The sequence below is a fragment of the Sceloporus occidentalis genome, unplaced genomic scaffold, assembly GCF_023333645.1.
Source record: "Sceloporus occidentalis isolate IW3139 unplaced genomic scaffold, rSceOcc1.0.p SCAF_3, whole genome shotgun sequence".
NCBI classification, from domain to species: domain Eukaryota; kingdom Metazoa; phylum Chordata; class Lepidosauria; order Squamata; family Phrynosomatidae; genus Sceloporus; species Sceloporus occidentalis.
Genome location: NW_028316983.1, coordinates 87424819 through 87451258, shown reverse-complemented (window position 1 = coordinate 87451258; position 26440 = coordinate 87424819). Strand labels below are relative to the sequence as shown.

The following is a 26440-nucleotide window of genomic DNA, read 5'->3' as shown; positions in this document are numbered from 1 at the left end:
GTGCTGCTTTTTTCCGCTTCTTTTTGATTTGCGGCGTCCGTGCGCAGCTCCGTATGTAAGCTGCTGCACCGGTACGTCAGAATTGCTACGCCGCAAATATAAGTTGCCGGTTTAAAAGCTCCGTGTCAGCTGCGTCGCATAATGGGTCGGGGTCCGGGACATGCGTGGTTTGCAGTCAAGCTTTAATTGCAGCGTCCGCTGCCATGCAGCTGTGGAAGCTGCGGCACAGCTGCGGCGCATTTTAAGGCTCGTAACCCTAACCCTAGAGCCACTTGTGCGCATGCGTTGGTAGAACCGCGGGAAGTTGTAAGTTTTGCCGGCGGATGTTTTGGTTGTAGAAAGTGATAAGGGAAAGTTTGGAATTTAAAGTGACCCCCTACACACATTCCTGCGCCATTTTCACCTGGGAACGGGCACAGTTCGGCTGCTCCTGGCACAGCTGTGTGGCGGCTCCCCTTTGCCACCAGGCAGGATGGCTCAGCCATCCACCAGCACCCCGAAAAAAGGCAGGGGGACGTCTTGGTCTCATACTGAGACGGCTGACCTCATAGCTATATGGTCCCAGCCAAATATTTTGCAGAAACTGGAGCAGTCCTACCTGAATGCTGACACATATCGAGAAGTGGAAGAAGCCATGAAAGTCAAGGGCCACAACAGAACTTTGGAGGAGTGTCGCCGAAAATGCAAGTCGCTGAAATCTCAATACAAACAATACAGAGATGCCCTGGCTAAAGGTACTACAAAGGGCGCCCCCCCGCCCTTTTACAAGGAGCTGCATGCTTTCATCAAAAGTGATGGAAGCATCAGACCCCACAGACTAGCCACCAGTGGGGAGCGCGTGAGGGTCCCGGCGGGCCAGCCAGCCAGAGCCGAGCCTGTGGTGGTGGAGGAGGAGCAGGAGCAGACCCCGGAGCTTGAATGTGCCCAAGACCTTTTGATGCCTCGTCAGGGTAAGATGTGCCAGGGCCCCTGGGGGGAAGGCAGGGGGGAATGGGACAAGGGGAAGATGTGGCCCCAGGGTAGGCACAGGCCAGAGATGACCCTTGTCCCTTGTCATATAGGTGAGGAGCAGGAGGAGGAGGAGGAGGAGGAACACCCCGACTCAGGTGATTCCTCCAGCAGCCAGAGATTTCTGGACCCCCGTGCCGTGCTCAGACGAATGTCTGCTGAGGCTGGGAGCTCCAGAAGGAGACCACCATCTCGTGCTGGATCCTCTTCCACGACCAGCAGCTACCGTGACCGTTCACCTCTCTCTCGGGCCAGTGCACCCGCCAGCGATGGCAGTGAGACCGAAGAGAGTATGCAAGGTAAACCTTATATTTTTGTTTATAAATGCATGGCTCAACTGCGCAATTGTGGCATGTTTCTTTCACTGCTTATTGTGCTGGTATGTTTGCAAGGTTGCTGTGGAAGTAGGTTTGTGAGTGTCCCTGGCATGGTCATGTGCTGCATGTGTCCCACATTCCTAAGGCACCCCTCCCTTGAATGTAAATCTGTCCTTTCCCAACGCCCTTAGTTTGAAGCTCCACCCTTTGCCACAGCTTTGAGTGAGAGTTCCTGCATGGCAGAATGGGGTTGGTCTAGATGAACCTCAGGGTCTCTGCTAACTGTAGGCTTCTATGACTCTCTGCTTGTATGTCCCATAGTAGGAGGACGAACTGAAGCAGAACAAGAAGAAGAAGGAGAAGGAGAACCTCCTGCAGCTAATCCCATAGCTGCCATGTCAGCAGAGGAGCGCCTTGCCACCAAGAAGAAAAGGGTCCGTCCGTCAGCAGCTACTAGAACTGTGGCAGCTGTGGATGTGCTCAAGGTTTGCTCAGAAGAGAAAATGACAGCACTGATGCAGCAGGGGCAGCGAGCCTGTGATGAAAGGGAGAGGAGCAGACAGTCCCGCAGGGAGCTCATGGAAAGGGCACTGGAAGTTCAACTGAGGGGCGTTCAGAACCAGGAGACAGCACTAGAGAGGTCAGACCAACATCATGAGACCACAGTCCAGGAGCAGAGGCGACTCAACACCAGCATGGAAGCGCAGACTGTTCTGATGGGGCAAATGCTGGAGGTCATGAGGGGAGGGCAGGGTGGCCCGAGACGCAGAAGGGTACGTAGGGAGCAGGGTGGAAGAGGCAGGGCTGCTGTCCCCAGGGTCGTGGAGGAAGGGGTTGAGCAGCAGGAGCCCCCAGCAAGAGGTGGAAGAGCCAGGGCTGCTGTCCCCAGGGTCGTGGAGGAAGAAGTAGGGCCACAGGAGCCCCCAGCAAGAGCAATCCCTCCAGCTGAGGAGCAGGCAGTTGCCATGGAGGTGGAACCGGCTCAGCAGCCTCTGGCTGGCCCATCCTCCAGCCTCTTCAGTCAGTCAGTGGCAGTCCCACCGCCCACACCCCGCCCCCAAAGGCAAAGGGCAACTAGAGGGGGCCTGGGCCTGGGATCAAGGGGCAGGGAGCACTGAAAAGGCACTAGGTCCCATGATGTCCCATAAAGACATCATTTCGCCTCCCAGGGCATGTGTTCCCTCCCAGCCCATCTACCCTATTCTACCCTTCCTGTTCTCTCCTCCCACCATGCCTGGCTCACTGGTCCCCAAACCAGCAATCTCCAAACTCTGTCCTCCCAGGCGTTTGGACTTCATCTCCCAGAATCCCCAGCCACCTTGCCCTGTGGTCTGGGATTCTGGGACATGAAGTCCAAATGCCTGGGAGGACAGAGTTTGGAGATTGCTACCTCACACCACTCCTGCTTAGCTTTAGACTGCACAGTTGCGCCTAAGCTATCTCATTCACACTCACAGCCACACCGCCGCAGTTGCGCATAATTAACCACACAATTTTTTTTTAAAAAATAAACTTTTTTATTAACAATAACAATAAATTTTCACTATGTACATATATACAAAAGGAAGGGGGAGGGTGAAGGGGGGATGGCAGAGGGGGCAGGGAAGGGAAGCTGCTTCAGGGAGGGGGAGGAGGCGGTGGGGCGGGCAGCCGGCGGAGGAGTTCCTGGAGAGTCTCCTCCATGGAGGAGACTTTCTCTGCCAGCTTGTCCACCTTTGCTTCGAGAGCAGCGAACCTCCTCTCCGTCCGGTTCTCTGTGGGGGGAAAAGAAAGAAGATGGTTAGGGTCAGCCTGTGGAGCCCATCACCCACTCCCACAGGCAGGGTTTCTGGGTGCCCCCGCTCCCTTCCCTGGGTTCACCACTACACTTACCTTGCTGCCGGGCTTGGAGGACACGATCCAGGGCACTGGCATCGAGGGCCAAGTGCCCTGGCTGTCCTGGCAGGCGGCGGCTCGGCCCAGGCTCCTCTTCCTGCGCGACGGCGGCAGCAGCAAGGACATGAAGCCCTGCAAAAGGGGAAGGAAAGGCCCAAGTTACCATGCTGGCATGGCAGATAAGGGCACAAGTGTCGTGGGGGCTGCAGGCAGGCAACCCCCACCCCTCACCCTGGGGACCTACCTTCCGCCAGAGGAGCCTGCTCTGGCTGCGGAGGGGCCACAGCAGCTGGTCCCGGCTGTGGCCCACCCTCGGGGACATCCTCGTCCCCCGAGGATGGTGGAGAGGGCGACCTGGCAGGGTGCCCTCCCTCCCTCCGCCTCCGCCTCGGCCGCACGCCTGCAGAAGGGAAGAGGAGGGATGGCATTGGCACCATGCAGGAAGGAGAGGAGGGCAAGGGAAGGGTCAAGGAGGGGAGGACAGGGCATGGCAAGAGCTCTGGCTTACCTGGAGGACGGCGATCTTCCGGTCTGGGCCGATCTCCCCTGATCCACAGGTCCTTCAGCCGCGAGAAGAATGGTGGCTGCCTGTCAACCGGGGGCGCCTCTCCGAAATCCTCAAGGGTTTCGAAGAACGCTGCCTTCAGAGTTTTAAATTTAACTCTGCATTGGTGCAGCGTTCTTTGAAACCCTCGGTTTCGGAGGGCACGAGATGCCTCGAGGAAATGCCCCCGGTTGGGTTTGTTGGTGCTGGCCATCACCCTCCTCGCGGCTGCCTGTGGCATCAGGGAGTCCAGGAGGATCCCGACCTCTTCATCGGTCCAGTAGGCGATTCGGACCGGGACCCTCCTGCGTGGCTCTGCCATGTTGATCGCCGTCCTGGGGTCTTTCACAGTTGCGCACGGGTATATATGGGCACCTGTGGCTCTGGGCCGTTAGGCCACGGTGGTCCTAGGCCAATGAAAGCTTTCAGAGGAGCAGTTTGAATCTCTCCCCCAATAGATGCCCTCTGAGTACCCCATTGATACATTCAAATGGGCCATTAGGAAAGCTTGAATTTGAGGGAGATTGATACATTGTCAAAGGGGCAATTGGCAGTTGGAGCTGATGTATCTTTTTCACCCAGGAAAACAGGCGCCAGGAGACCTTTTGTGTGTGTGTGGTTGTGTGTGTCCCCCTCAGGCACGTGGCAAAACATGCCCACAGCACAGATCAGGAATGATAGGCAGACTCAAACTGTGGATAATGGGATACATTTATTCATGTGCTTATGCTATTACAGAACAATGCACTCTGACATCACAGATGATGGCACAGGAGCCATCCTTCAGATTCTCCTTGTCAGGAAAAAATCTGCCAGGGCATCCCTCACAGCCTCCCCTGCTGCCTTCTTGGCATTCTCTTCATCCCTTGTGATTGGTGCCGGGGCGGGCAGCACAAAACGGCGCCTATATCGCATGCCCTCATCCAGGACCCTGCCCTTGGTCTCACAGATGTTGTGCAGAATGACACATGATACCAGGATGGGCACCACGTTCTCCTCTGCCACCAGGAGTGGGGCAGTGAGACAGCGCCATCTCGCCTTCAATCTGCCAAACGATCTTTCCACGGCCCCCCTGACGCGATTCAACTTCTTGTTGAAGATCTTCTGTCTGGGAGTGCGTGGGGTCTTAAAGGGTGTCATGAGCCACTTCCGAATGGGGTAGGCACAGTCAGCCAGTATCAGGGGCCCGATCTGCTGGCCTCTGATGTTGATGCTGGGGTTCCCTTGCACATAGATGCCAGCCTCCATGGCCTCGTAGATGAGAGAATTCCGTGCCACCCTGGCATCGTGTGCTGACCCATGCCACCCGAGCTCCACGTCCACGAATCTTCCTGTGTGGTCACATGTCCCTTGCAGGATGACAGAATAGGAGCCCTTTCTGTTGACATAGGCATTCCTCAGCCCCAAGGGTGGTATGATCAGGCAGTGGCACCCGTCCATGAGGCCAACCACTTGTGGAAAGCCGCGGCGACCAAAGGCATCCATAATCTGTGGGGTAAAGGAAGGGAGAGAAACAGAGGAATTGAGATGACAAGTATGTTACAGGTGCGCAACTGCACCATAGCAAGAGCAGCAAATGTACAGTGAGGGGGTGACACTTGACACAGAATACCACAGGGCTGCCAAAGATTAAAGAGAAGGTGGTGTGGCTGTCCCTACCTCGCGTGGGTTCCCCAGGTACACGGTCCTTGACAGCAGCAGCTTCTCCATGGCCAGGGCAAACTCCACCACGATCTCCCCCACGGTGGCAACGCCAGTCCCAAACAGCGCTGCCGTCACAATATAGGTGGATTTGTGTGCCAGTGAAAAGACACCAATGGCCACTCTCTTCTCCACCGGGATGGCTTTCCTCATCACTGTGTCTGCCTTCTCCAGTTCTGGGCGCAGGATGCCCACAAGCCTGTGGAAGAGGGCACGGGGCATTCGGAAGAAATGCCTCCATTGCTCGTCAGACCATATGGTTGAGACAAAGTTGTCCCACAAGTCGTGCGATGCAGGGACCTGCCAGCATCGGCGGAGACGTGCCACTCTGGCCAGGGCCATGGCACCGCCAACAGTAGCCATATGAAGCGCTATGGCAGCCGCTGCCGTTCGCTGTTCTGTGCCATCATCATCATCACTGCTGCTGTCATCCAAGTCTACAGCTGTCATGGTGGTGGATGATGGGACCTCCATTGCAGTGGCAATGGAGGCGGAGGGGGCAGAGGAGGCAGGGAAGACGGCGGTGGCAGCGGCGACAGCTGTGGCTGTGCATTGCAGCTTCATTAAGACCACAGGGAACAAAGGAGAGGAGGCATCCATGATGCCAGTGGTGGCACTCGCAATGCGCAAGCGGGCAAGGATGCCAACACCAGCTGATCACCAGCTGGCAGGAGGCCACCTTTGTTCTTGGGCAGGGCGGGGAAAAAAGTTTAAAGGGACCTGGGCCCTTTAACGGTGCACATGCGCACTTTGCAGTTGGGAAAAGGGAACTTGCCGGCTGCTGGCTGACTGCCGCAGCTGCGCACTTCTCATGCGGCAAAAGAAAAAAAAAAGCCGCGGTTTGCGCCGCCCGTGCGGAAGCTGCTTCTCTTTTTGCAGCGTCCTCCGAGGCGGCCGTATGAAAGCTCCGGGTCCGAAATGGACCCAGGTGGGGCGTCTTCACTGCCCCCCGTGTGGAAGCTCCAACACCTGAAGCACGCCCCCGGGGCGGGCCGTCTGGAGGCTCCGTATTCAGCTGAATACACATCCAAGACGTCTTTCCCTGCCCGTCTGTATCCCGCCAGATATCTTTCTATGTGCTGTACATGCAGAAAGGTTCACAAATACATATAGTAGTATTCCTCAATGTTCACAAGATGTGCCCAAGCTTTATCCATATAAAGCACTGATAGATGGAGAAGTCAAGAGCACTATATTCCTGGCATGTAGAAAGTCAGCTATCTATTATAAGTTCCCACAGGAAAAAATCTGTATTACAGATGACCTAGAGCCCTTCACAAAGAAATGTATGCAAAATATGAGACAGCAAAAGAAAAATGCCTGTGGGAATGAAGGGATGATGGCTATATCTCTGGCTATATCTGGCAATCAAGAGCAAGAGACAAATAGCCAGGTAGCAATATCAGCTGTACCTTGCGGACAGAGCTTAATTGGGGCATCTGTGCATAACATACCAGATAATGAGCATCAAGTGTATGAATTTCAAGGGTGGTCCATTGTCTACAGCTCATCTTTGGAGTCAGAAGTCTGGATTTCTCGTCATGCCATTGGCTAAATGCATAAAACATGACAGGCTCTCCTGGAAAGGTCAAGAAGAACATAACAGGTTCTCCTGTAAAAATTACTTTTGGGGGGATTACAGCTCTCGGAATCCACCAGCCACTCAAGGTTCTAGGAACTGCAGAAGCTGACATACAGTCAGCCCTCCATATATACGGATTTTTATCCACGGATTCAAGCATCCACGGCTTGAAAAATAATAATAAAAAATATAAATTCCAAACAACAAACCTCGATTTACCATTTGATGTAAGGGTCACCATTACTATCCATTATATTTAATGACACTTGAGCATCCATGGATTTTGTTATCCACAGGGGGTCCTGTGGACCCAATGTACTACTGTGGACCTAAATCCTCACAGCCATGGCTAACAAAAATGTGAGAGACAAAAAAGCTGCTTTTAGCAGCACTGCAGGCTGCTAAATCATACATAACATTTTACACAGAAATCATAGACACACATGCAATCGGTATCATTTAGTTGCATTTGATTCCAAAATAATCAAGTTTAGGCTCTTAGTTGGATATTTACCAAGTCAAAAAATTTTAACAGTGTTTATTCTTCATTGTTTTGGTTACTAGGACAATGGCATCAATCTCTTTCTTGGCTTTCACCTTACCATTCCTCCCTTACCCCAGAGATAAATATTTGAGGGTATAAAGACTGTTTTTCTAAGTAAATGCAAATTTAGTTTATTTTTCAAGTCAGAAACACTTCTTACTTCTAATACTTTTGTATTTACTTACATATAACCTGATTCTTGTGGAGCTCCATCTCTAGAAGACTGTGTTAAGCTTGAGAATATTTTTTTCCGCCATGTGGGAGAAAATCGTCGACATTATGTTGTCTCAAAGGTTTTCAAACTCTTAGAGTCTTTTATGACAAAACTGGTATTTTCATACTTCTACTGTACTTTTAGAGAGTATGACAAAATGAAGACTAGTCTCCCATGATACTAGAACCTAGGGTCCATCCATTGAATCTGAACGGTGGGAGTTTCAGGTCAGATTAAAGGAAGTAATTCTTCACACAACACACAGTTGATAATGGAATTTGCTACAGCAAGAAATAGTGATGCACACCAACTGGGATGGCTGTAAAATGGGACTGGACAAATTCACAGAAGATAATACTATCACTGCCTGCCAATTGGTATGGCTATGTCTTCCTTTCTGTACTGCAGACAGTAAGCCTCTGTACATTAGTTGCTAAGAAGCATGAGGTGAGCATGAGTGTTTGGGTTTTTGGCTACGAAGACCAGGGTCCAATCCTTCTCTCACCATGGAAACCCATTGGATGATCTTGGGCAAGTCACACTCTCTCAACCTCAGATGAAGGCAATGGCAACCTCCCTTTGAGCAAATTTTGGCCAGAAAACCTTGTGATAGGGTCACTTTGGGTCACTGTAGCCAGAAACGACTTGAACACCAACAAGAAGCATGAGCAGAAAGATGCTCATTTTTTGTTTGTGGGTTTTCTGTATGCAACTGTTTAGCCTCTGTATGAACAGAACATTAGACTAGAAAACATTCTATTTTTTCACAAACATTCTGCTGAAGGTGAATTCAAACCCTGGTCTCCAGAGTCACCGTCCAACACTGAAACCACTACATCACACTGGCTCTATATACACATATGCAATAGATTGTATTGGTAGCAGGCTTTAGTGTTTTCCAGTTTCACTGACATAGACAGAACTTGACATGGATGGATAAACCTATAACTATGTCAGTTTTATGTTTCTTCATTCATATGTCTGTTCCACCCCATTTTTGCATCAATTTGCTTTTTTTATTTTAAAAAATGCATAAACATTACATTATTGTAACACTTTCCTCCATAAAACAGGCATTTTTGCTTGCAATTCGGTAATATGCCTTTTTGTAAGCTCTCCATCCTAAAACATGATATTTTATACAATTCACACAATTTTACAGTTTTGGGCAGATATCTGTAAGACAATATTATGACTACAGAAACAAAGTTATCTGTGTTGTTACCCAGTTATCGATTTGGAAAATGCAATTCAGAGTGCAGCCAAACCAACTGAAAAGTCGCAGGTTTCATTCCTGTTCTTCCCAGTTTTACACACTGGGTTAAAATAAACCAACTTGGGGAGCTGGATAAAAGGTCTCTGATCATACCATGAGCTAACAGAAAATATTCTGGGATAAACAAAATGTGTACTGATCTCCAAAATAAAACTGGAAAGAAGAGGAAACGAAACCTGTGACTTTCTGGTCTTTTTAATCAGTCTGGTTGCACCCTTAATCTGGTTTGCTCAAAGAAGTGTACCAAGCAAAATCCTTGAGCAATATTAGGTTTAACTAATCAGTCCCAGACCTTCTAAAAGTCAGTTATGGTACAGAAAAAATTAAATTAATTAAATTAATTAATTAATAACCACTGCTTCAATGATGAAGACTTTGTTCATCTGGTGTACAGACAGTATTCACTGTATTCAGTATTTTAAAAAGCAAATTTATTACATATCTGTTATCCTGAAATATATCATCCTGAGAGCACACTGCTACATTTACTGTGTAACACATAGTTTACTTCCATCTCCCATGGAGTTCCATCTAATTTTGTTTGCGTTCCAGGGTTACAACATAAAACAAACAAACAAAACACAATAATAAATCTTTCACTGAGTTTTATAAACTGAGATGCTGAATTAATGCCATTTCAAATTATGTCTTGGCAGGGGTATAGGCAGACTTCTAACATAGGTGGTCTGCTATGAATACCTTGCAGCCTTGGAAGATTTTTCATTACAGATTTGTTTCTCAAGCCAACCACCACCAACCAATTCACACAGCTATAAAAGGACAAAATATTGGTCTAGGATCACTTTTGTTTGCTATTCTAGATATAGCATGAGAGTAAGGACAGAACAAATGTTCACTAACCTATGTAGAATGTGAATTCTACACACAGCAGCATTTGTGAGGAAGAATTAACAGACAGCAGAAGGATTATACCTCCCAATTACTTGCTTACCTTGTACTATCAATCTTCCATCTTATGTTTCCTTCCCTGTTTCCATCATAATATGTAGTTCTGTGCTGAAAGTAAGTGGAGTGGGCCCTGGGAATCTGCTGGGTGCTTGGTTCCAGGGCCCCTGTGGATATCAAAATCCATGGATGCTCAAGTCCCATTATGTACAATGGTGTAGTAAAATGGTGTCCCTTATATAAAATGGCAAACCCACGCTTTGCTTTTTGGAGGTTTCTTGAGTGTATGTGAATATTTTCAAGCTGTGGAGAGCTGAATCTGTGGGTGCAGAATACACGAATATGGCGTGCCAATTTATTTCCATCCCTGAATACAAGGTAGAAGCAGAAGCATCTGGAACCATCACTAGCTTTAACATTTAACTTTCTTCAGAAAAGAGGCCTTCTTGCACCAGAGGTGAGGGACACATGATATCAGACAAAAGGACAACTGTGCCTAATTATTCTTCTTAAGCATACCAGAAGGTGCATGGACTACTAGACGTTATACTATAATGGAGACCCATCACCTTCTAAATCTATCCTGATTCCCTTTGCCTCTGACCACCATTCATGTCAGTCAGAGCTAATGAAATCTGAGGTCCAACAACATGGTGAGGATCACATGTGAAATGAAACAACCAGGTTTGAGAAGCCTTACATAAGTAAACAAAAACATTCTGAAGCTTATATTGTCCTCTTGAAGGACTCTTCAATAATCGAGGGTGCCTGCTTTGTTCCTCTCGTGTCTTTCAGCAATCTAAATGAACACAGTTCTCTGAGGCTTCTACTGAAGGACTCAGGGCGAGTCACTAAAAACCTGAGCACAAAGGGTCAACCTTGGATGCATCTATACTATGGAAATAATGCAGTTTGATACTTTAACTGCTATGGTTCCATCCTACAGAATCCTGGGATTTGTAGTTTTGAGAAGCACCAACAGTCTTTGGCAGTGAAGGCTAAAGACCTTGCAAAACTACAAACCCCAAGATTTCAAAGGTTAGAGCTTCAGCATTTAAAGTGTTGTTAAACTGCATTAATTTTACAGTGTAGATGCACCCCTATATCTTACTGAGATGGGAGTAGGTTTTCAGGATCCCTGACAGACTGTCTCTTTGCCTCTTTCTATACAAGGAGTTGTAAATACACTTTAGTTGCAGTAAAGCATTTTTAACAACCTAAAGAGTTAGTCTTGCATCTGAACCCCCAGTAAACATCTGGAGATGATTCACAATTACAGCTACATTGGATCAGCACTATTGGCTGTCTCTTCTTTTCCACAGAGTAAGAAGAGTAGGAGGGAGCCCACTTCTAGCCATGTGTGTTCTCAGAGGCTTCATTAACTGGATCAGCAGTTGTGGTTGTTGTTGTTTTTAATGTCACATTGTCTTCCCTGTATGGCACTGTCCCAATCATTGGTGGGAAAGGAAACTGTTAAGTCATTATTATTCTTGACAAGTTATTAATTCAGTCCTATCATGGTCAGAAAAATGCAATTGTAAAATGGCGCACAAGGCATAGGTTTTTCTGAGCCATTTTCTCCATCATGTTTCTTATTCATCTTCCTTCTAAGTCTCCCTTCTTCCCTCTGCCAACACACACGCACATATTCACATACAGAGAATGATTAATAATGTCCATGTGCAATGCCACATTTTTCCCTTTCAGAAGTTTTATTATATTTTATCCAAAAATACTATGGTATGGTATATGACATACTATAAATTCAAGCATTCATGACCTCATAAGAAGGCAATTCATTTAATAAATGTTTTGGATGCAATTTAATCTCAGGTGAATTGGTATGATTTATATTTAATTTAGAGTGGTTAACTAACGTACAATTTATATTCATGTATAATTCCTAAATACTTATATCATCAGAAAACTGCTATTGTGAACTCTATTCTTATACTCCTTGCAAATATATTCCAACAATTTTCAGTTACATAGAACATGTTATAATTTAATCTAACAGGTGAAGAGTAATATGAAATAAAGTAGAAAAGAAAGAATCCAGTTCTTTTACATTGCCAGTGGCATGGCTCTAGGTCCAAAATATTGATTAAGATTTTGAATAAACTTAAGTTGTAAAGATGCCTTCCCCAATTCAACTGCAAGTTGGAAGTCTGCATCCACACTGCAGAAATAATCCTGTTTGGCACCACTTTAATTGTCATGGCTCAATGCTATGGAATTCTGGGAAGTGTAGTTTGTTGTGGAGCTCTGGTGCAGCAACAAATTACACTTCACAGAATTCTATAACATTGAGCCATGGCAGTTAAAGTGATGTCAAACAGGATTATTTCTGCAGTGCTGATGCAGCTGAAGAGAAAATATTCTTATGATTTCATATAGAGAAGAATCAAGAGATACCTATATTTCCAGTTAAGATCTTAATAACAACAATCACATTAAGACATGTACTGTATTCCTAAACCTTGGGTGTAGACATATGTAGCAGATGTTCTAAATACCTTGAAGGCATCCAATCCCATCTGATCTTGGAAGCTAAGCTGTGTCAGGCCTGGTTAGTAGTAGGATGGGGGAGTACCAGATGCTGCAGGCTATATTCATAGTAAAGCTATGGCAAGCAACATCTTGGTATCCTTTACCTAAGAAAATCTATGAAACTCATGTGGATTCCATAAGTTGGCAGATAATTTGAAGACACATACTTTGATCACATTGCCCCAAGTCTCTTAGGCCTGAAGCAGAAGGGCCAAAAGTGCCAGCTTCAGACCATGTTGGGTGCATGGCATTTAGACGACACACCCCCTGAACTCATTTGGCAGCTATGCAGAAAGCGTGCCCTGCCGGGAAAAGCTAGCCATAAAATGAGTGGGGAAAGGAGTGCCAATTGGGGCAGGAGTGGCCTCTGGCCTTTTGCCTCAACTGCATGATCCCTAAGTCTCCTTTTAAATTCATCCTCCATTGTGAAATGTATTATCAGTAAACTCATTCCTAAATCAACTGAAACAGGTCTAGAGGCTAGGATCTGCGACCCTATGGCAACCATACAAATACCAAAAAATACCTTGTTTTTCAAAAACAACAACAATATTTTCTATGTTATTAGTGCAGAGAAGCTTAGAAGGAAGCTTATTCCAACTTCAGATACTCAAGACAGAGAAGACCTTGTTTGTCTAGGAACACATGGTTTAAATTCAACCTCTGATAAAAATAACCAGTATTTACCTACAATAAGCTGCATTATTACATGGAAAGTTTTATAAGTAATACATGTTTTTTGGTGGGGAGGAAGGAGTTGGCATTCTTTGTGGGGAAACTTTCTGATTTCATGATATCTGGGTGTTGGATTGTATGTTCTCTTGCCATGCTGTTTGTTGAAAGTGGAAAGCAGGGCAACTACCACGGTGCCTGGCTTAATATTGAAGCAGCCAGAGGCCTCCCCAGTGACTGGCAGCATGATGCTGCCCTTTCATTGAGCTTTATCGCATGGGGCTTAAACCGTTCCCCAGCACGTTCTAACGGGGCCGCGCGGGGGCATGCACGGAACATGATGGGCACTGGATGGGGCCCAGAACGTGACTTTATCGCATGGGGGGACGCCGACGCCATGCGTTCCCATCGCATCCCAATTCGGTTCCAGAGGGCGCCATTTCTGGGAACTGTTTCAAAGCGTCCCCAGAAATGGCGCCCTCTGGAACCGAATTGGGACGCGATGGGAACGCACGGCGGCGGCGGCAGTGTCCCCCCGTGCGATAAAGTCGCGTTCTGGGCCCCATCCGGTGCCCATCGCATACCGTGCACGCCCCCGCGCACCCCCATTAGAACGCGCTGGGGAACGGTTTAAGCCCCATGCGATAAAGCTCATTGTGTCACTTGTGACAAGGAAAGGATCCCATCTGATGCTACCCAGAAGCAAGCTTGCAACTAGTCCTAAATCACTGTTTCCAAACACGCTTCAAAGACAGTCTCATCTCGAATGCATTACGCTGCTGAGCAATTCAGAGTGATTGGGTCAAATCCAGCCCAAAAAGAGCCTTGGTTCATAAACCTGTATTTTTGAAGGCTATTTCCTTTTTCAGTTAGATGTGACTACTACAAGCTTGAGTCAGCTCCACAATGGCAGGACAGAGACAGCCATACATCCTATTATCATATACTGCTGCAGGTTTAAAGTGATGGGGGTGAACAAGTCTACCGATGCTTGGCATTTCCACTTTCCATTCACTGAATCAGACTCACACTAATATGAAGTGTGTGATGATTAGAAGCATGGGCACTGGCAGTGGGGATGCCACCAGAGTGCCTAAAGTACATCGCCCACCTGGTAAATCTTGTCAGTGAACAGCAATGTAACATTCTCAGGACAGTGATCTCTGTAACTTTGCCAACAGTCCTTGCAGGACTACTACTACAAGAGAATACTAATGTTTTTTGGGGGGAGGGGGCATATTTTTGTACTGCAGCTCCCAGAAACCCTTACCTAGCATAGTTAATGGTAAAGAACATTTTAGGAGCTGTACTTTTAAAAAGTAAAATTTTTGACGAAAACATCCTGAAAATGACTAAAGTGTAATTTTGGCATCTGGAGCCTAAAAAGTCTAGAGTCTGGCCTGCATAGCATTTATATTTTATTGGAAGGAAAATCCCATAAAGATTAAGAATGACATCAGAATTTAGCACAAGTATATTTTTCAACCTCAAAAAAGGGAGGGGGGATATTGTCTTTACATTGACTCCCTTCCCTTTAGGACCTTTATAAGATTCACTACTTCATACTGATGGAACTCTTATTAAGTAAAGCCACCAACGCACTGTAACATGCTAATGATACTGAGGACTCTCCTGGGATTCTGCCAAATTGTAAACAGCCTCAACATAAGTAGACTTCCAACAGGAAATTAAATAACTGCCTTGCTGGAAATATAAACCAGTTTATGGTGGTCAAACATGAGCTTTCCAAAACACTGACAGTATTTAAGCAACATGAAGCTATAGGAAAATTTGAATGAAACAAAATGCAAGATCACCCCAAATTACTCATATACACTGCACATCACACTAAAGACAGAAGTATTACAGGATACGTCCTGCATCAAGGATGTTTGCATTCATGAATAAATACATGGTGCAGATAATACACAATCAGGGTATTCGCTGATAGACTAAGAAGATTACACAGAGTGATTCTTTCCAACATTGGAAGCAGATTACAATACATTTATGCACAAAAGCCTATACAGTACTCATAAAATATGGTAGGAATAAAATAGTAAAACTAAAACCTTACAGTATAACTGCAACTAACAAAAAGTATTAAATATAGTCACCATATTCGGCTTTCAGTTCATCACCTTCATTTCATATTTCCCATTTTTACACTAGGAAAATAACTAGGTAAAACTAAGAGTAAGCTCTGCTCAACACAGCAGAACTTACTTCCAAGCAAGAAGCTCGACAGACAGCCCCTTTCAGAGCCAAATTGGGGCCGTAGCAACCACACACCCTGATCTGGCGCTTTGTTGGTGCTAAAAGGAATGGCAAAATGCCACTCCCTTTAGCACTGGCAAAAAGGCACTCTTGCTGCCCCCACCGTAGCTTTTTGGCATAGCACAGTTGGGCACGCAGTATGATGCCAGCATAGGGGAGGCATGGGGACAGCTGATGTGCATATGCCACGCCCCCATGCCGGTTTATAAAGCCAGCCAGTTTAGCTTCCGTGTAGCATCAAGGTGGAGATGCATTTTCATATATCTTTTACATCTGTGCTATCTCACCATAAACATATAATAATGTGAACAATAGTTAATCTTATCTTTTGTGCTACAATAAATTCCTCTTCTCACACAGTATCAAGAGTTGGAAAACTCTTAACTGTAAACCATTTAAGACCTTCTGGTTGACTGCAGACTTCCTTTCTATAAAATTCTATGAGCATGTAGTGCTTACCATAATAAGCAACTAGCTCTGTAGCTGCAGATATATAAACCCATACTAGACTTTTAGAACAGCAACTGAGCCAACCATTGTTGCATTTAATAATATTATTATTATTACACAATAATCGTACCCAAACTTCAGAGTGAAACAACTGGGGACTGAAATGTTTTAATTGATCAAGAACTGATCATCTCCAATTATATTCACTTAATATACATCCCTAATTCATTGAACAACACAAAATTTACTATTATTATTTTTTGGTATTTAGAACTGCAAATGGAGAACATCGGCTAAAGTGAGGCCTTGTTCTTCTTATGTAGAAGGAAATACATCTTCTCACAGGATGCATAATATGTTGGCTCTCAGTATCTGCTGCAGTTTGGTTCCAGGACCCCCCATGGATATCAAAATCCATGGACACTCAAACTACATTATGTACAATATCAGAGTAAAATTGTGTATCTCATATAAAATGACAAAATCAAGGTTTGATTTTTGGAATTTAAAAAAATATTTTCAAGCCTTGGTTGGGTGAATTTGTGGATCTCAAAAGTAAGTATGCTTCTTCTTCCAGAGTATACTTCTGGAGTAAGTATACTTCTTACTCCAGAAGTAATGGTCCAAATCTATTTAGTCACAACCCACTGAATCAACACAACTGCTTAATTGTTAACTGACATAATGGAATCAAGTTGCCACTGATTCAGTGGCCTAAATCAAAAAGAGGAATCATATTACGGTCAAGATAATGGAGGACTGGAAGTCCCAGTTATCGCTGCCATTAGCTATGTTGGCTGGAGGAGAGGAGAGTTACAATCCAGCATCTGGAGGGACACCCATTTCCCATCCCTGGATAAAATCCAATTGCTAGTCCTAATTACAACAGACTACCCAATGAATCAATTTGCTAAACCAACACTTAACGTAAATTCCATTGACTTAACTTTGATTGGTACTATTTAATTAAGATCTATAGGTGAACATAACTGGGACTACTTTTAGGCCATCACTTTTATCCACAAGCAAACGCAACTAATAGATTAATAAACTATAATTCATATGAGTCATCAGTTCAAATTTATTTAATTATATTGCTTCTAGGGATTACTACTACCACTGTTTGTCTTTGTTTTACTCCTTATGCTGAAAAGAAAGGTGCAACATTTCTCTTCATCGTATGAGAAAGCATATCACACTTTAACCAACTATTTCAGCCCAGAAAAACAGTTACATGCTCTTCCCCAAAGCATCAAACACTGTCTCTTTCAAACTACTATGCTTGGAAATTGTGGGAGATGGAGATGGAGGGAGGATTGGTAAAATCAAACCTCCTATTATGTGAATGGAGAAGAAGCCCAGGATGCAATCATTAAATCATGTTAAATAAATATTAAAATGTAAAAAAGCAGATATAACAAGTTACTGAATTTCTATCATTTTTCATTCATCATTTGCCTTATAACTTTAAAGAAGTTGATTGCTGTCAGGGATCATGTTGTTCTCTACTACCACATCTTGCCAATTTGTGAATGAAACCGTTACTTTGCCCGAAAGAGTCTGAAGTGTTTGTTCTGTGTGAAATTATTCATAACAACTACCCTGTGTTTCTATACAGTAGCACCTTTCATTGATTCAAGGATGTGAACGTGTGTTACACAGGTGGATAAATATTATTAGTGCCCGTTTTACAAAGTAGGAAGCAAGCAACTTAGCCAAAGTTACATGGCAAGCCACTGACAGCCCTGTATCCTAGTATTTCATATATTCACTGAAGATAACAGGGAGTGGGAGTAAGGCATTCATGATTTAGCAAAGGGTTCATCTTAGCAGAGCTGACATCTTGATCCTATCTGCTACTGAAGCTAGTGCCCCCCCCCCCATGTGCGTGCACATGGGAACTCAAATCCAGCACAAGTAATGGTGAGGATGTAACCACTCACATGTTTATCTGCCAGCAACTGTACCCAAACTTCACCATGACATTAGCTGTGCAATGCAATAATTATTCATAGTTCCTAATTAGCTGCTAAACCTATATCTGGTCCAGAAGTTGGAAACACTATTTTTGGGACTGAAACTCCCAGAAACCCCTGAGAGCACAGTTATGGGTGTCTGAAACTTTGGGACTACAACTCCCACAATTTCTCAATTAGTATGTCCATAGAAGCTGGAAAAGCTATTTTTCAGACTACATCAACTTGGCTATGTTGGCTGCTGGATTCAGGGAGTTCAGTCCAAACACAGAAATTTTCCAGCTCTAGATTGTTCCATTTCAGATACTGGTCTAGATTCCAAAAGAAGTTAGAAGGAGAAAATTCACAGAAGGAATGTTTCCCAGACCTTCTGCTCTCCTGTAAGACATTTGTGTTCCGTACCTAAATCCTCTCTGGGTGATTGAACAACCACTCCTGAATGATATGGCACAGAGTGCAGGAGAGTGCTGGTGAGGTAGGATTAACTCATAAGTTTATCGCACCGGGTTCTCGGCCCGGCCTGGCAGGAAACGGAAATGAGTGGGGGACGGATTTTACCGCACACACCCGTCCCTCACTCGTTCCGTTCCCCCTCTCTTCCCTGCCCATTCCGTTCCAGAGGGAACACTTTTTGAGAACTGTTCAGAACAGTTCTCAAAAATTTCCCCCTCTGGAACAGATTAAGAACGGAAGAGAGGGGGAACGGAACGAATGAGGGACGGGTGCGTGCGGTAAAATCCGTCCCCCACTCGTTCTGCACTCGTCCCTGCTCCTTCCGTTCCGTGCTCAAAACGGAACGGAAGGAGCCAATGCGATAAAGTTCTCAGAATTGGGCAGATTGAGTCCCAGGCAACAGAGACAGGAGACCCCACTGCAAATTGAGTCTCCTTTATCTATACTGCTTGGGACCAGAAGAGTTTTGGATTTCAGATTTTTTATTTTAATTTGGAATATCTATATTTGCATATATGTAGATTACTTATTTATTTACTTACTGTAATATACCCCACTCTTCAGCCAGAAAGGCTCTCAGAGCGGCTTACAGATAGTTAATTAGACATTTCCCTGTCCTCAGGCTTAGAATCTAAAAAGGACATGGCACAAAAAGGGAATGGCAGTGGGGAAGAGGAATAGGTCTAGCAGTCCCTCTCTCCCTTTGAGGCCTGGACCATGGCAGATGGACTGGAGGGAGAGCTCGTCTTCTTACTTTAGGTCAGTTTATGGAGATGGAACTCAAGACTAAACACAAAATTCATGTATGCTTCACATACTTCTTATACACATAGCCTGAAGGTAATTTTATACAATATTTTTTAATAATGTTGTGCATGAAACCAAGTTTGTGTACATTAAGCAAAGATGTCACTATCTCAGCCACCCCCAAAAAATGTTTTGCTTTTTGGTATATTTTGGATTTTGAAATTCTAGATAAGGAAGACTCAAGCTGTGCTTCTAATCAGTGATAAACAAAATCTCTATGTCCAGTGGAAAACAGGAAGAATTTCCAATCAAGACTCAGCTAGTTCCTGGAAGTGTCAAATGAAAGAACTTTGTTTTCCATTCCCTCTCCTCACACAGGGTCCTAATCTGGATTAGAATTACTATAAATACCAAAGAGACGCTAAAATCTTCCTTGACAGCTTCTTGAAATTTGGTTCTCCATGCAGAAGTTCAAAAAAGAAAAAGAAGGCCTCCTCTGGCACCAACTCTAGGGAAATTACCGCACTGCATTCTGAGAACGTTCCGTGTCATAACGTGATGATAACGTTCCTGGAACGGATACTACCGCATTAGCAAACTAGAACGTGATCAGAACGTGATGAGAACGCATTTTACCGCACAGCGCTTCCTTTTTCTTGAAACCGTTCCAAGAACATATTCCACCAAGGCCTAGAGAAATCCATTCTCTCATTCCTCCATCTCCTGATTGGCTGAAAGAATGACAGGCAGGGAGGCAGGCAGGCCAGCGACTGCAGTGAGGAAAGGTGTGTGTGTGTGAGAGAGAGGGGGAAAGAAGGAGGGAGGGAAGGGAGGGAAGAAGGATGGATCGGGAGGAAGGCAGGAAGAAAGAGAAATGGGGAGAGATGAGCCTTGCAAGTTGCATCCCAAACCTCCTTTGCAAGGCTGGGATCGGGAGGAAGGCAGGGAGAAAGAGAAATGGGGAGAGATGAGCCTTGCAAGTTGCATCCCAAACCTCCTTTGCAAGGCTGGGAAGAAGGAGGAGCTCCATGCAGGTCTCTTCAAGCCGAAGAAAAGCAAGTTGCCAGGGAGGGGACTGGGCCCAGGGCAGAGCCCCGGCAGCCATAGCAGCTCTTTAAACCGGTTAGAAAAGAAGAGTCCTCTGCTGTCATCCCAATTCCCCTTTTTGGCTGCTTGTCACCCTTTTGCCTCCTGTGTGTGTGCGCATGTAATGTGTGCATAGAATCATAGAATCATAGAGTTGGAAGAGACCACAAGGGCCATCCAGTCCAACCCCATTCTGCCATGCAGGAAATCACAATCAAAGCATCCCCAACAGATGGCCATCCAGCCTCCGTTTGAAGACCTCCAAGGAAGGAGAATCCACTACACTCCGAGGGAATGTATTCCACTGTTGAACAGCCCTTATTGTCAGGAAGTTCCTCCTAATGTTGAGCTGGAATCTCTTTTCCTGTAGCTTGCATCCATTGCTCTGGGTCCTAGTCTCTGGAGCAGCAGAAAACAAGCTTGCTCCCTCTTCAACATGACATCCCTTCAAATATTTAAACAGGGCTATCATATCACCTCTTAATCTTCTCTTCTCCAGGCTAAACATACCCAGCTCCCTAAGTCGTTCCTTGTAGGGCATGGTTTCCAGACCTTTCACCATTTTAGTCGCCTTCCTTTGGACACGCTCCAGTTTCTCAATGTCCTTTTTGAATTGTGGTGCCCAGAACTGGACACAATATTCCAGGTGGGGCCTGTGAGCTTCCCTCCCCGCTTTAATTCTTGTCTGGCTCTTTGCTATGGAATTCTGGGAGTTGTTCGCTTGCTTTTGTGTGGTGCTCCAAACAGAGGAGCTTTTGTGGGTTCCTTCCTGGAGGGAAGCAGGAGAAGGTCCTGGGCATCCCTGTCATCCCTGTTTCCTGCAGGCTGCCAGTACAGGAGCCCTGCTGGACATGACACCAGAGCCCCCCCTTCCCCCCGCAGAAGCAGCCAGACCCTCTCCCTCTTGCTCTCTGCCCTGGCCCCCTGCTTCCCTCTCTCTTTCTCTCTCTTTCCCTCCTTTCCTCTTCTCTCCCTTGTCCCAACTTTCCTCCCTTCCCTCCCTCCTTCTTTCCCCCCCTCACACACACACACACACACACACACACACACACCTTCCCTCACTGCAGTCGCTGGCCTGCCTGCCTCCCTGCCTGTCATTCTTTCAGCCAATCAGGAGACAGAGGAAAGAGAGAACGGATAAGAATACGACACAGACCTCTGTTGGAACGTTCTCATCACGTTTCAGCTCGCTGGGAACACATTCAATCCGTCCCCTCCTGGAACATATGTAGAACACATTTAGAGCGTTCTGAGAACCCGATTGGAACACATACGTGCGGTATTCTTAAATGTGTTCCATTCTCATCACGTTCTGAGAACGTTCTCAGAACGCAGTGTGGTAATCTCCTAGGTTTAAACCACCCTGCCTTAGGTATGCTGATCACAACTTAAATCGGGGCCCAATACACTAATTTTAGAGTAAAAGATCGGAGAGGATTGGGTTCATATTACATATTTAGTGTAATGTGTGCTCTGACTGTAAGCAAGGGGAGTAGATAATAAAAGTGTGCAGCCCAGTTCAGTTTGAATCTCCTACAGTCCTTCCAGCCTTTCAGCTGTTGTCATTATATGGGAAAGAGAGAACTACTCTGTTTACTGAAGACTGTGTAACTTTTCACCCCTTGTAAAGGAAATAAAGCTTCCAAAGGAAAAACAAAACAAAATCCTGGCCAAGGATCAGTGCTCATCTGTTTACAGCATGTTACAGATTTAGATGCTTCACACAAGAAGATAAAAGCTGCCACCATTACTCATTCACCACAGCTTAATATACAAATTATTGGCATGAAAACAGTCAGTTAGGCACAGCAACAAAAGTCACACTGAGTTAGATAACATTCCAACCTGAAACATATGCTGGTTAAATGGAGATGAATTTGGTAAAATGGTTACTTTATAGAAAGAAATGGAGCCCATTTTTGATTGGTGGAGGTAGGGGGGAGGCATAGGTGAGAATCACCATCTTCTTGCATGCACTGGTGTCTTTGTCCCAAAAGCCTGTGCTGTTTTCACAGACTCTTTGGTATGGTAAAAAAGAATGACTGCTCAGGAGATGGCCTGGTTCGTTGAGCGGGGTGGATCTCAAAGCAGACTAAAGTTTTCAATCAGGTCCATGTGGCAAACAGAAAAATGTCCCCTTCTCCATGCTGTTCTTATTCAGACTTATTTAGTCTTCCGCCTTCCCAACATTCTTGTTGGAGATAGGACTTTGCATGCCTGAAACTCTATGATAGTTAAGAGTGCATGAATGGGCCTCTCCCAGTGCAGTTAAAACCCAATATGTCAATGAGGCTTACTCTCAAGTAAGCATATTTAGAATTTCAACTTCAGCCAGAGTAGGATACCTTAACTGCAAAGACTATGGTAGAAAATTTATTAGATGGCAGAGTACCATTTGGACCGCTAATATTTTGCCCTACAATTCCCATTAGCCCACCCAGTATGTTCAATAACAAGCGATTGTTGGGCTGTAGGTCCAAACATCTGGAGGACTAAAAGTTCTCCACCCCAGACTTAGATTTTACTATAATCCAAAAATATTGTACATTTAAGGTATAATAAGGCTTCAGACTTGCACCAGTGATTTTCTACTGGCAAAGAATTTACTAACCTAGTGATTAGGTCATGTCTGATTCTTGCAGTCATTTGTTTGGTTGGATGGACACTGTACTGACCTAAATACTGACCAAAACAACTTATCAGAATATCCCTTCACTGATGCCTTCACTTCCCCTCCCACTGGATTTCACACAGTTTTTAAACTATAGTATTACTCTGAAGCCTGACAAACTAAAAAACATGATGTTAGATGAATTAGCAAAGTACTGCTTAACATTTGATCCAAACCAGCAAGTTTCATAAGACAATATGGTTCTCAGACAGGGACTACTCATGACTCATGCAATATATGAATAATCATAATTTTGAAACACAATAAAGCCATTTTACTTTGAACAAAACCATGAAAACTCAAAAGGATGCAGAAATAACCCTAAGGCCATAGTCAACAAACACATTTTTGTGGACTAAAATGGATCTTTTCACAGAGCAAACTGCAAGCTAGCCAGTATAAACAGAAAGGCCACACAGACAACCAAAGTAAGCAACCATTTCCCATTCAGGAGAGCAAATTCCCTCAACTAAAGAAAAATAACTTAGTACAGTATATGATTTTCCTATCATTTTCCCCCTCTAAAGAATAAAGAAGAAAAATGTGCAGAACACTATCTGCTTGTTCCTTTGTGAACATTTGGCATAAGACAGCTCATGAGAGAGGTTCAGGCAATTTTTCAAAACAGAATATAACTCTTTCAAATTTACCAAAAATATTGTTATATAGTCAGTCCTCTGTATCCACAGATTTTTTATCCATGGATTTGGGCATCCACGGGTTGAAAATATTATATATATATATATATATATATATATATTGCAATTCTTGATTTTGCTATTTTATATAAGGGACACTATTATACTATGTCATTGTATATAATGGGACTTGAGCATCCATGGATTTTGGTATCCACAGGGGGGTCCTGGAATCAAATCTCAGCAGATACCAAAGGCCCACTGAAGAAGCTTGTAAAATGTGGGCTACACAAGGTAGCTGTTACATGGATTTGTAATTGGTTGACCGGCCAAACCTGAGGAGTGCTCAACAATAGCTCCTTTTCATCCTGGAGAGAAGTGACCAGTGGGGTCCCACAGGGCTCTGTCCTGGGGCCAGTGTTATTCAACATCTTTATCAATGACTTGGATGACAGAATTAGGGGCATACTCATACAATTTGCAGATGACACCAAATTAGGAAAAGTAGCAAATACCCGAGAGGACAGGATCAAAATTCAAAATGACCTGAATAGACTAGAAAGCTGGGCCAAAGCTAACAAAATGAAATTCAACACAGCGAAATGTAAGTTACTGCACTTAGGGCGGAAAAATTAAATGCACAGATATAGGATGGGGGACACCTGGCTGAATGAAACTACATGGGAAAGGGATCTAGGAGTCCAAGTAGACTACAAGTTGAACATGGGTCAACAGTGCAATATGGCAGCTAAAAAAGCCAATGCAATTTTAGGTTGCATCAATAAAAGTATAATGTCTAGATCAAGGGAACTAATAGTGGCATTATATTCTGCTCTGGCCAGACCCCACCTGGAACACTGTGTCCTGTTCTTGGCACCACAATTTAAAAAGGATGTTGAAAAACTGGAAGATGTCCAAAGGAGGGTGACTAAAATAGTGAAGGGCCGGGAAACCATGCCCTATGAGGAACGACTTAGGGAGCTGGGGATGTTTAGCCTGGAGAAGAGAAGGTTAAGAGGTGATATGATAGCCTTGTTTAAATATTTGAAGTGATGTCATATTGAGGTGAGAGCAAGCTTGTTTTCTACTGTTCCAGAGAACAGGACCCGGAACAATGGATGCAAGCTACAGGAAAAGAGATTCCACCCCAACATTAGGAGGAACTTCCTGACAGTAAGGGCTGTTCGACAGTGGAACACACTCCCTTGGAGAGTGGTGGAGTCTCCTTGCTTGGAGGTCTTTAAACAGAGGCTTGATGGCCATCTGTCAGGGATGCTTCGGCCCGATACAGATGGGAACTTTGTGGCGTGGTGGCAGCGATACCAGGGTTAGGGACTGTGCACCAACGGCACGGTCCTTAATACAAGTATGGACTGGCAGCGTAGTAATGGCAGCATCTCATATATGCAGGCACTGCCATTATGTCATAAGTGTCACGCAGCCTCTGCACAGCACTGTGTGTCGCTTACGTCGCGAGTGTGCCAGTGGCGCACTCGCAACATCACTCCGGCGTCATAAAAGGAAGCTGCACGGTTTGACGGCTGCAGCTTCCCTGTGCAGGGAAATAGGCCGCCTGCAGGCCGCCCCTTTGGGGCGGTCTGTACTGCGCCATGGATACCTGATTGGATCAGCTATTATTATAAGAGCGATCAAATCTTTAAGGCCATGTTTGTGCTTAATGTACACTCATTTCTATCTAGTGTACAACAAATCAAAATTGGAAGGAATTTAACTAGATAAATAACCACAGAGGTTGGAATAACTCTAGTCCTTCCCTACTCCCCACCCCCATTGTTATTGCTAACTATGCACATCCCAGCTTATTCTGACTATGGACTACATTTCCGTACTAGAGAATGATATAATAAAATTATAGTGCAATGCAAGGGCATCATCTTTGGTGGACTGAAGCCATTTCTCTCTGTAGTCCCAAAGTGTACGCTCAGTTTTGGTTGCAAACATGAAACTTCTTTTAAATCAAGGAGGAAACGTATATTTTAAATGGATTTTCACAGCTTGCCACCTAAATTTGGGATTTGAAAGGGGTGTACACTCTGTGCTGTTGCAGACAAAAACAATCTACCTAGGTGAAACCTTTGGGTCTGTTGGTGACACCCCAGCTCCAGAGCCCTCCATACCTACTTCATTGCAATGCTAGTGTCAGACAAAACCCTTTATATTTTCCCAGATTTCTTAATCTGTCCTATCTTTGCACTGCAGTCTGACACAAATATCCTTAGAAGTAAATCTGTTTAAATTCCAACAGACATCTATATGAGTAGATATATATTTGTCATTTTAATCTCTGTGACTTTTTACGCTGAAATGCATTTATCCAGGGACGTAGCCAGGATTTTGGGAAGGGGGGGTCCAGACTAAGTGCCACCATTTTGAGAAGCTAAGAGCCCCCCAAGGCACAAAATGTAGGAAAAATGTAGGACACAATGCACAACAAAATGTAGGACAAATTGTAGGATGTTCAAAAATGGAGAACACACCCAACTAAAAGCCAAAAACATTAATAAAAAACAATATAAATTCATGTTTCTCAGTCATGCTCAAAATGGAGAACATTTTGACATTCTTCCTGGATAGGAGGTTGGGATATAGTTTTGTGTGTTGGACTAGGAGGAACTTCCTGAGAGTAAGGGCTGTTCAACAGTGGAACACACTCCTTCCTCAGAGTGCAGCGGAATCTCCTTCTTTGGAGGTCTTTAAGCAGAGGCTGGATGGCCATCTGTCAATGGGGATGTTTTGATTGAGAGTTCCTGCATGACAGAATAAAGGGGTTGGACTGGGTGGCCCTTGCAGTCTCTTCCAACTCTACGATTCTATGACTCTGGAGACCAGGATTCGATGAAAATCTGATTCTCTCCAACAGAGAAGGCTTACACGGGGCACATGTCAATGACGTGGCTCATGCACCATGGCCAAATGGTGCAGCACACAAGGG

The 26440-nt window shown here is 45.0% G+C and overlaps 3 protein-coding genes across 4 annotated transcripts in view; 1 reads left to right on the top strand and 2 right to left on the bottom strand.

Annotated features, from left to right (window-relative positions):
* The window catches only part of ROR1 (ROR family WNT receptor 1), a 262338-nt gene that overhangs the window by 210076 nt on the left and 25822 nt on the right, over positions 1-26440 (bottom strand). The gene's annotated exons all lie outside the window — the stretch shown is intronic.
* LOC149316381 (uncharacterized) lies at positions 635-2741 on the top strand. Its single transcript, XM_089513284.1, has 4 exons — positions 635-950; positions 1062-1307; positions 1647-2230; positions 2736-2741. The coding sequence occupies exons 1-4, from the start codon at positions 635-637 to the stop codon at positions 2739-2741; spliced, it is 1152 nt and encodes a 383-aa protein (XP_089369410.1).
* LOC149316380 (uncharacterized) lies at positions 4440-6481 on the bottom strand. The gene is made up of 2 exons (XM_089518684.1): positions 5404-6481; positions 4440-5232 (listed from the first exon to the last, which is right to left on the bottom strand). Exons 1-2 carry the CDS (start codon positions 6043-6045, stop codon positions 4528-4530), a joined length of 1347 nt encoding a protein of 448 aa, XP_089374810.1. The 5' UTR covers positions 6046-6481; the 3' UTR covers positions 4440-4527.

Coding starts and splice junctions, on each gene's coding strand:
- LOC149316381 (XM_089513284.1), top strand. CDS start 635: ATGAAAGTCAAGGGCCACAACAGAACTTTGGAGGAGTGTCGCCGAAAA. Junction 951..1,061: donor CCTTTTGATGCCTCGTCAGG/GTAAGATGTGCC, acceptor CTTGTCATATAG/GTGAGGAGCAGGAGGAGGAG. Junction 1,308..1,646: donor GACCGAAGAGAGTATGCAAG/GTAAACCTTATA, acceptor TATGTCCCATAG/TAGGAGGACGAACTGAAGCA.
- LOC149316380 (XM_089518684.1), bottom strand. CDS start 6,045: ATGGATGCCTCCTCTCCTTTGTTCCCTGTGGTCTTAATGAAGCTGCAA. Junction 5,233..5,403: donor ACCTGGGGAACCCACGCGAG/GTAGGGACAGCC, acceptor TTTACCCCACAG/ATTATGGATGCCTTTGGTCG.